The sequence below is a fragment of the Anas platyrhynchos genome, chromosome 1, assembly GCF_047663525.1.
Source record: "Anas platyrhynchos isolate ZD024472 breed Pekin duck chromosome 1, IASCAAS_PekinDuck_T2T, whole genome shotgun sequence".
NCBI classification, from domain to species: domain Eukaryota; kingdom Metazoa; phylum Chordata; class Aves; order Anseriformes; family Anatidae; genus Anas; species Anas platyrhynchos.
Window position 1 is genome coordinate 54,369,156 of NC_092587.1, and position 10,143 is coordinate 54,379,298.

Genomic DNA, 10,143 nt, shown 5'->3' on the forward strand with positions numbered 1-10,143 from the left:
TATATAGGGCCAAGCACATCAGCAGCAGAACAGCTTAATGACATTTAATGTCAGTGATGTCAAGCTAAACAGTTCTGTGCAAAATAAGTCTGTGACCACTCAGTGAGTTGGAGGAGACATCTCTACCCCAAACTACAGGCCGTGGGGAGAGTCCAGAAGGGAACTAGTGCATTGCCGAGCAGGTCAGGAGCGTGTAGGGGATGAGGGGAGCCAGGGCAGAGTTAGGGATAGGACAGCTAATCCCAGGGGTGGAGAAGGGCCATGGTGTGGATGAACAGATGACTGGGAAGAGAAAGTCCTTAACCATACACGAGTAGCCTTCTCTGGCTCCTCAAAAAGCAAACTAAGAAAGCGATTGGGTTCCACATCAACCATCCTCCAGTGGAAGGGGATGCCTCCTCTCGTCTAGGAGTGTCCCCACAGCGAAGCCATGACTGAGAGACATGACACTGGTAACAGAGGGGTTAAACACTCCTCCCGCAGCCTAGCAGGAGCTGGCCCAGCATCCTTCCCTATCCCTTTAATCGTATCTGATACAGATGCGAGGCTGGGGAGGGGAGGCGGGCAGGGAACAAAGAAGCCATTTAAAAAAAAAAAAAAAAAGGGACAAGAAAACGACCCCCGCGCTCCATGGCGGACGCCAGAATGATTGCACAAAGGCACCATTTCAGGGCTGAAATTTCACCGCACCAACGTGATTAAAGGATTCCATGCAGGGTGGGGGGAGAAGGCTGAAGGCCACAGCGCTGCGAATTAACCTTTTCTTGGTAAGGATGGCCGGGAGCAGGAAGCACTTGTGTTCTTCGGGGTCAACCCCCTTCCCACACCTGCAAGCATCTCCACGTTCCCTGTGACCCGTCATTTTGCTCAAGGACCCCTTTCAGCCTTTGCTTTCTCACCTCCAAAAGCAGCCCCTCCTGCACACACTGACTGACAAAGGAAGGATGGATGGGTGGGTGCTTCTACAGGGACCAGTAGGAGAATGACAAACACGGCTGGTTATACGAGCTGCGTCCCCAAGCAGGTGGATGTGAACTCCCTCTGGGATGTGGGTGTTTGTCTGCAGGCACCGACCACACGTACAGCATGAAGAATGCCTGCTTTAAACATGAGCACGAGCTTTAACATGAGCTGGTTGGAAAACGTCTTCCTGGACCAGTGTAAAGAAAAAAAAAATCAACATAAAGCAGAAGCAACAGGTGCACCTTGTCTTCTCTTAAAAAAAAATAAAAATAAGGCAAAACTTCCAAGGGCACTTTTTAGTAAGATCACCTGCTATGGAGGACTCGGTGTATTCTGCCTTCCTCAAGCAAAGCAAGGGCACAGAGAAGATTAAGAAATTAAAACCAGGTATTCGCTGGCTGGAAGCCCTTGCAGATTTTAACACATCCACCCAACCCTTTTTGATCTGAGCAGGGAGCTATATTATATGGTTTTTCTCCTCCTGGCACATCAGAGGCGAGAACGCAGGTACCTTCAGAGGGCAAATGACTGATCTGTCATCACGCTGCAGATTACCAAAGGAACTCCTTATTTAACCACTGTTGTGCCAATGCTAGATGCGCTGGGCTTCACGCAGCTGAGGTGGCTTTGGGAGAGCACCCACGGCGCATCAGAGAGGAGCTGAATGAGGAGAGAGCGCAGCACCCAAACCTACCCGGCCGAGCTGGTGGGACCGTGGCTGGCGACCGCGTTTCCGGCTGGGGCAGTGCCACTGAAAGGGGATCCCCAGCACTGATAAGCAGCAGGAGCAGGGAAACAATAGGTGATTTGATGAGAGCTGCTCTACGATACTCCTGAGAAGCTCCACGGCCAGCTCTGGCCAGAGAGGAAATTGGGGGTTTCCACAGCAACCTGCTCAGGGGACAAAGGCCTGACTGTCTGGGGGGAAGCAGTGGAGGTGTCTCACACCCGTGTTTTAAGAAGGGGTAGCGGTGGAGGGCTGGAGTCTTTCTGAAGCCAAAGTACCTGCAAGCTCATTTCTGTCCAACAGTAGTTCAGCTGGCTGTTGGTCCTAGAACTGGAGAGGAGGTGGCAGGTGGAGGCAGCTACTGCAGTCTTTAGCCTAGCTAAAAGGTGGAAATAAAAGAAAAACTTGGCACTTTGCTCCCTAATCTCAGTAAAGCCCACACAGACTGACACAGAATTAAAGAATAACCAAGCTGATGTACAGAAATAAGGAAGGGTTCAAAAGAAATCCTGGGCATGTAGGGCAGAGACGGGAAAAACAGGTGGGGGAGAGGAAAAAAAAATACTTTCAGCTTAAAATGGGAAGGCTTATAATTTATTTACACAAATATAAACAAAAATAGAAACATCTGTTGGAGAAGGCAAGAATCAAAAGCGATGGCTGATCAGTCTGTGATAATTAACTCATCCACGCCCCAGTCTTCATAGCTCCCATCAGGTAGGTAACGACGTATGATTATGGGGATCTTGCGTGCTCTGGAGGAAGGACAGAGAGGTGAAAAGAAATGCCACGGCCTTCACTATAGCATTTCAGCAGGCAATGGGAATTGAGGAATGCTGCCTTGCTAGCTTCAGGTTTAAGTGGGAGATCTGTATGGCACCAGAGATTTGGCATTACGCAGTAGAGGGAAGTACCAACAACATTTTCTTTTGTAGGTGCAAAGCACTGAGCAAAGTCAGTCTCTAAACTAAGACCTCCAGAAGGAAAACCCAGTGAAGATTTTTTTCCCCTTACAAGACACTACAGAAGTGTCAGAATTCTGAGAACCTTCATTTAAACCTGACATCTATGGAGTGTTTTGCATGTCTGGGGGTATCAGGTACATTTTAAAGAAGGATATGTGAAATATTACAGACCGTTCAGCCACCAAAACCCAGTAAAGCTGGGATAGAACACAGCGTCTGCTAGCAGCAGCTCCAATTAGAAAGCGAGAAAGTGCTGAGCAGAATTTAACTTAGTGGAAGCAGATTTAAATCTGCAGAATGTAATTAGACAGTCTGGAATCTAACCAGGGCATCAGGTTTACGACCATATCAGACGTGAAAAGTAATACAACGTCTTTAATGACCACATTCAGGGCTTCTGTTTTTCTGGTGCCAGAGAAGCTCCCTCGTGCCAAGAATCACAATTTAATTTTGGCACAGCACAGGATGCCACTGTGTGTCACACTCCGGCTGCTTTCTAGAGCTCACACTCAGACAGCGACCAGAAGCAATTTAGGATCTTGGAGATCTGATAGGAGCATGACCCATGGAGGTTTTAGCGATGATAAAAGGAGCTGCTGTAATAGAGATATGAAGTCTGCAAGAGCAACTGCAATGCACCGAGAAATTTGGGGAGCAGAGGGACAACTCAACTCAAGCATAGGGACTTCATTAGTAAGGGGGTCTGGCTGCTCTGCTTGCAAGAAGCCTGCCCATGACATATTAGCTCGCTGACCACGTCAGCAAGCTGTGGGCCAGAACACTCTGCTGTGGAAAGGTGGGCCTGTCAGCAGTCATCCAGAAGCTGATTTTGCTAGTCAGAAAGGATTTATTTAATCTCTCTGTAAGCAAGGGTTGTGCCTCCTGCAAGCACAATAAGCCAATTTTAGAAGGATGCAGGAAAAACAGACTTTCTTACCAGGGCTTTCACTTTACCAACCTGACCCTTATTTTAATTTTTGCCAGCACTCCCTTTGAACACAGGTCTGTTCAGAAGGCTCCTTCACATCAATCCCTTTCAGGGAATTAAACTGATTCCACAAAGATGAGGACCTTGTGTTCTCATCACAGAAATAAGAGACACTTGTACTCCCAGGTAAAAGAGATCAGAGCACTGCTAATCATCAGCACTATGCAAGAGCTCCCATGATGGAAGAGCAGCTGTGGAGAAGTCACGAGGAGCAGAAAAGGAAGGCAACTGAGGTACTCACTGCTACTGAGGGAACAAAATGTCCTGGAATGAGCTGCATGGAATAAACTGCTAAATTCTGGGATGAGGAGGGGAGTGCTTGCTTTATGGAAATCAATACGCTCACTGCCAAAGGCCGGGACTTACTTGAGCTCTTTCATGGCAATCAGCAAGGGATCTGTCTCTCCTTCCAATTCCACCATCACAGGGGCACACATCCTGGAACAAAACATCAACAGCCGTTTGAGAGAACATGAAGAAGGGACAGCTAAGCACATGCCTGCGTGTTGCACTCTCATCCATTTTAGGAAAAAAAATTCCCCAGGGGACTGTGGACCGAGTTTTTGCTTGAATGTTCTTCTGGCCCTGCCAGTGAGCAGGCTGGGGGTGCACACGGAGCTGGGAGGGGACAGAACCAGGACAGCTGATCCAGCCTGGCCAAAGGGACATCCAATAATGCATGGCATCGTGCTGAATTAACAGGTGGTGGGTGGCCAGGAGGCAGGGGGAACGCTGCTTCAGGACGGGATGCATCACTTGCTTTATGTATTCTGTTATTATCATCATCATCATCATTTCTCTTCCTTTTCTGTCCTATTAAACTGTCTTTATCTCAACCCATTAGATATTTTACTTTTCCGCCCCCCTCCCAAATCTCTCCCCCATCCCACTGGTCGGTGGATAAGGGAAGTGAGCAAATGGCTGTGTGGTGCTTAGCTGCCTGCCAGGTTGAACCACAACAGAGGAACAGAATATCAAAACTGATTTAAAATTGATCTAACAAAGAGGGTGGAAACACTGGCATTCCCCATGTTCTCACTTGCTCCCATTTTCCAGACTTCCTTTAGGAGAAAATGAGAGGCTGGATTTACGATGCAGTCTATCTCTAGGGGAAAAAAAATGCATTTTGCAGAGGGTTGTAAAAGTAGAGCAAGCACTGCTGATGATTGTTTCTCTGTCTGGTGGCAACAGCAACAGGAGTTCATGTTATGTGTGGGTAAGGCCACTGGGGGGCTGCTGCTGGCCTAGAGTCAGCTCCGAGAGCAGAAGTATGCAGCTGAAGGAGAACCAGGCGCCAGAGTGCTTTGGATTGCAGGTCTGGCACATACCCATCCCATCTCACCCATTTTTCTGGTCTTTGACCAGTTGAAAGAATGCACACAAAATAGCCTCCTGGAGTGATAACCGGGCAAAGAACAGCTCAGCAAAGTGACGATTAAGGAAAGTTCATTTAGAAGCTTGTAAATGGTGAGGAGATGTGGAGAAGCGCTATTTTTGAAGGTGAATGTAGCTAAAATGAAATTCAGAGATACCCTTTCAGACAAATTTTAAGACAGTTTTTCAAAAAGCACAAAACTTTTCGGCATGTATTATTAAAACTGATCTGGACACGTAAATGGAAGAGACTCAGTGCAGTCAGCCTTAATTGCACTCAAAATAGGACTCAAGTAACATTATCTATCTTAAATGATGCCACGCTATTCCAAACACTTAACAAACTTATAGTTTGTTACAAGTGCACTCAGAGATTTCAGGATGGCTATACCATTCCTAATTCTTACAACCCTGTGGTAATAAACAAAGATGTTGGAGAGCATCTCTCCCTAAAACTTTAGCTTTCGCCAACTTGTCCTGAGCTTTCCAGCCCCTGCTGGCTGCCTTAGCAAAGGCAGAAAGCAGGATCAGCGTGTCACATTCCCTATTTTTTTTGCCTGTGACATCTGTTAGAGATGTAAGGGCTTATGGTGCTGCTGTTCAGTGCTGATTGTGATGATGATACACAAGCTCAGCTGTCAGGTAAAGGACTACGTGAGGTCCAAATATGCCTGCTGTGGGGTTATTTGGGATACAGCAAGGAATACTCACGCTATCTGGAGGGCACGTGTGCCCAGGACTCTGGCCCGCTCGTACTTGGTCATGTAGGGGGTGGTGATCCGCTTCTGGTTAGCCGCCTGCCGCTCTCCTGAAGGGAGGATCTCCACGTTCTCCTGTCCCTCCTGGGGAAAACAGCACAATGTTATGGCTCGGCTGTGCCTCAGGCCCGAGCGGCGGGCGAGCCTGTGGGGGCACCCACCTCCTCCGCGTTCTCCAGGTCCTCCAGGCCCTCATCCTCCTCCACATCGTCGAAATCATCTCCGTCAAAGCTGAGGGGCAGAGGGAAGGGCATGTCAGGCAATGCGCTTGGCTGCTGGCACCCAGTCCGGATCCTGATCCTGATTCTAATCCTGATCCCAGTCCCGATCCAGATCCTGATCCCAATCCTGATCCCAACCCCGATCCTGATCTCAATCCCAATCTAGATCCTGATCCCAATCCTGACCCTGATCCCGATCCTGATCCTAATCCCAATCCTGATCTCGATCCTGATCTCAATCCCAATCTAGATCCTGATCCCAATCCCGACCCTGATCCTGATCCCAATCCTGACCCAATCCCGATCCTGATCTCGATCCTGATCCCAGTCCCGATCCTAACCCCAATCCCGACCCCGACCCCGATCCCAATCCTGATCCTGATCCCAATCCCGACCCCGATCCTGATCCCGACCCCCATCCTGATCCCAATTCCGACCCCAACCCCGATCCTGATCCCGACCCCAACCCCGATCCCAATCCCAACCCCGATCCCACTCCCGACCCCGATCCTACTCCCAATCCCGATCCTGATCCCAGTCCCGATCCTAACCCCAATCCCAACCCCGACCCCGACCCCGATCCCAATCCTGATCCTGATCCCAATCCCGACCCCGATCCTGATTCCAATCGCGACCCCGACCCCGATCCCAATCCCGATCCCGACCCCGATCCCGACCCCAATCCCGATCCCAACCCCGACCCCAACCCCGATCTCAATCCCGATCCCGACCCCAATCCCGATCCTGATCCTAATCCCACTCCCGACCCCGATCCCGATCCTAACCCCAATCCCGATCCTACTCCCAATCCCAATCCCGATCCCGATGGCTCCCCGTCCCCCAGCCGCCCCCTGCCCCTCTCTCTCTCACTTGTCCTCGTTGTCAGACATCTTGTCTCCTTGCTCCCTGGCCGCCCCTGTCGCTCCCCGTGACGCGCTATAGGGCGCCCTGCGCCATGGCGCCGTTGCTGTGGCGACGCGCCGCCATTTTACCCCCTCCTCCTTCACCCCCCTCCTCCATGGTGGCCGCCGGCCATGGCGGGCTCGGAGGGAGGAGGCAGAGCCCGGTACAGCCCCAAAACACGGGAGCTGCTGCGAGGTAAAGGGGCTTGAGGCAGGGAAGGCTCCGAGGGGCGCTTTTGGGCTGTGTGAGGCGGTGGGAGACCCGTGTCTGTGTCTGTCTGGTCCATAGGGATCCCCCCCCCTTCCCTTTCTGGGTGTTACAGGGACGTGGGAAGCCCGGTTTTTACACAAAAACGCTATTTTCCAGCCATGATGGAGGAGTCGAAGCTGACGAGCTTCCAGAGGCGATGCCTGATGGAGTGCCTGGAACGTGAGTGCCATCCCGTCTCACTGCTGTGGTGAACATGTCCCCCATTCCAATGGAGGGGGTGCTCACCTCAGGGCAGCTCGGATGGAGGCATCCCGCTGCCTCCTTCCACACAGCAGCACTGCTGCTGATGGTCTGTGTAAGTACCAGGTGAGGTGTCCCCAAATGGCCACCAAAAGATGTGTATCCATGAGCAGCGTCTGTGGCACCATGGATCTTTCTTGGCTGCGCTACGCCAGATCTTCAGCTGGTGGTTGTCTGGGGTCAGCCAGCCAGGCTCCTCTGTGTCTGACATCAATATTTTGGGTTTGTTCTGCAGGGGGAGATGCCTTGCCCCTCCAGTGCCACCCCACATCCAGCAGGCAACCAGCGCCTGTGCCGCCTGCTTCCTCCCCACCGCTCTGTCAGCCGAGCAGGCTTTCAGCTAAACCTCATCTTCGGCCTGCCAAGCTCTGCCAGGCAGGAGATGCTTACACCCGAGAGAAATTCAAGCCACAAGCAAGGAGTAAGTCAGAAAATGTCACTAATCATGCCACCCAGCCCCTCTCTCTTCCCCTTACGTCCACCCTCAGCCTGCAACCTCAGCAGCTATAGGAGGTGTTCTTAATTACTCTTCGTCCTCATACTTTCTGACTGCAGAGATGCTTAAAAAAGAGTTCTCTGAGAGAACATTCACTGCAAATGCTCACTGACTTCTGCCCGCTAGCTAGGGGAATTATAAGTGATAGGATCTTGTACAATCCTTGTGTGAGAAGGGGTGCTATATAATTTTCTATCTTATAAACATCTATCAAACCTTTGATGTCAGTTTGGTTTTCTCTTCACAATGAGCATGTGTGTGCAGTTCAGTCTGGGGATGCACTGTCATTAATGTCACGCTTCTGGTGTCATTAGCAAGGTAGCAGGGTGGCCAGGCTCCTTGCTGAGGAGACAGGCTGCTAAGGATTTATTTTGTTTCCCTTCTCATTCACAGGAGATTTGGAAAGGGAGAAGCAAAGGCTCCAAAATATCTTAGCGACAGGGAAGGATGTGGTGGAACACCAGGTGAAGCAGGCGCTCGTTGAGACAAAGAAAGAGGAGATTGAGATCGACCGCTTTGAAGAACGTATGTTGTCATGTAGTCTAGGAGGGGAAGCCTGGAAAACTGCTCCTGAGGGTTGTGAGGCAGGCTGTGTGGCCCCGAATCTGAAGCCCTGGGTGGAAAAGAACACAAAGCCAGGTTCCCAGAGAAAGGACTTGACACCGTGCTGCTGTGAGCCAGCCTTCCTCGCAGAATTTGTTCTGCAGAGACTTGCTGGCAGATGCAGGCTGTCTGGATTGCCCACGGAACACAAACTGCTGGCAGAGGAATACCGTGGTGATTCGCAGGGGCAGCCTGGGCAGAAAGCCCAGGTACTGTGGATCCTTTCTCCAGCCAGCGTGACTCAGTGTAGGCTGGGATGTTTACCAGCCTGACCGTGGTTTGGGCTGTGTTTATTTTCACTCCAAGATCAGTAAAGCTACGCTAGCAAAGCTTAAAAGTAGGGCAGAATTTTAAGCAGTGGTGGACTTTGGCCTGCACAGTATGCTGGGATGGCAAAACCCTGCCTTATGCCTCCCTGTGCTTGGAACTGTGTGTGTGAGCACTCCAGACAGCCCTATTTTAACTGGGACAGCACAGATTGACAACTGCTAAGCACAGAAAACTCTCACATTACAATGAAAACTCTTTTTCACAGTGTTTTCTCTTTGTCAGTGGTGAATGAAGTTCGGGAGAGGCGGGAGTTCCTGGCAGAGATGGAAGCTCTAGGACAGGGCAAGAAGTATCAGAGAATTATCCTCACTGAAATCTCCCAGGTATGTGAGGGCCCTGGCAGCACTGGCCCTACATGATGTTAAGTGTCAGAAACCCTAAAGCACTGTCTCCCTCTTATAGCCGAGCAGGGAAGAAGAGGGGACAACTAATTCCTTTTTGGACAACTAATTCCATGCCCCACAAGAGGGGCATGAATTTGAGAAACTGGGGATAGGAGGCTTTCAGCCTTTCTTTCTACATCTGCATGCACCTTAATCGGGGAAGCAGAACCTTTGCTCTTGGAGTTTGTTAAAAAAAAAAAAAGAAAAAGAAAAAAGCTCTTGGCATTCTCCTCGCTCAGCCCTTCCTCTTTGTCCTTCGCAGAAAATGCGCGAGATGGAGATCATTGACAAGAAGAGAAGTGAGGAAGTGAGAGAGACCATGACAAAAGACTTTCCTGCTGGGAACAAATCCGATTCCCGTGACTAGGCCAAGGGAAAATCACAAATGCAGTTTGTTCCCACCTCTTCTCCCCCATCCCTGGCGTAAGAGTCTCAAGGGCTGGCCTGTGCCTGCCTCTCTCTCAGTGGTTCCCCTGAAGAGGGGGCAGCACCACCTGTTGCCTAAAGCTGGAAGGCAGGAACTGTTTGTGTGTAGCAAGCTGTTGTAAAGTCCTACCCGTGCAGCGGATCCCTTCCTGCTCAACAATATTAAAGACATGAAAACACGGAGCAGCAGCTATTAAAACATGACAAAGCCTTTTGGTTACACAATGCCTCAGAGCACAGCACTCCACGCAGCTACAAATGTCACTCCTTCTCCTCCATCTCCCCAGAGGTGGAGGTTTCTAGCAGAGGTACGATGCTGACGTGTCCCCACCCGCATCCACGACCCGCTCCAGCCCGCGCAGCTCCGGGAACGGCTGCGCTGGCAGAGGGCGAGGAGGAAGATGCAGCAGCCTGGCCTTGCGCAAGCACGAGCCTCCAGCATTACTGCAGGTCAGCGTGACTGCGTGCATCAGCAGACTTCTCCGGGGCAGCTAAA

General features: G+C 50.7%; 2 protein-coding genes across 4 annotated transcripts; one reads left to right on the forward strand and one right to left on the reverse strand.

Moving 5' to 3' along the window:
- Positions 1-2,262: 2,262 nt before the first annotated feature.
- On the reverse strand, positions 2,263-6,999 carry POLR2F (RNA polymerase II, I and III subunit F). Its single transcript, XM_038178530.2, has 5 exons — positions 6,867-6,999; positions 5,937-6,006; positions 5,729-5,859; positions 4,010-4,081; positions 2,263-2,445 (listed from the first exon to the last, which is right to left on the reverse strand). The coding sequence occupies exons 1-5, from the start codon at positions 6,884-6,886 to the stop codon at positions 2,355-2,357; spliced, it is 384 nt and encodes a 127-aa protein (XP_038034458.1). The 5' UTR covers positions 6,887-6,999; the 3' UTR covers positions 2,263-2,354.
- On the forward strand, positions 6,937-9,827 carry C1H22orf23 (chromosome 1 C22orf23 homolog). 3 transcript variants are annotated; one of them, XM_038178387.2, is made up of 6 exons: positions 6,937-7,094; positions 7,222-7,328; positions 7,645-7,830; positions 8,299-8,430; positions 9,061-9,161; positions 9,484-9,827. In XM_038178387.2, exons 1-6 carry the CDS (start codon positions 6,952-6,954, stop codon positions 9,586-9,588), a joined length of 774 nt encoding a protein of 257 aa, XP_038034315.2. In that variant the 5' UTR covers positions 6,937-6,951; the 3' UTR covers positions 9,589-9,827. The 3 variants fall into 3 exon arrangements, with proteins under 3 accessions (XP_038034315.2, XP_038034351.2, XP_038034389.2); XM_038178423.2 differs by having other exon boundaries at positions 6,938-7,094; positions 7,266-7,328; XM_038178461.2 differs by lacking the exons at positions 6,937-7,094; positions 7,222-7,328 and adding an exon at positions 7,332-7,464.
- Positions 9,828-10,143: the final 316 nt, after the last annotated feature.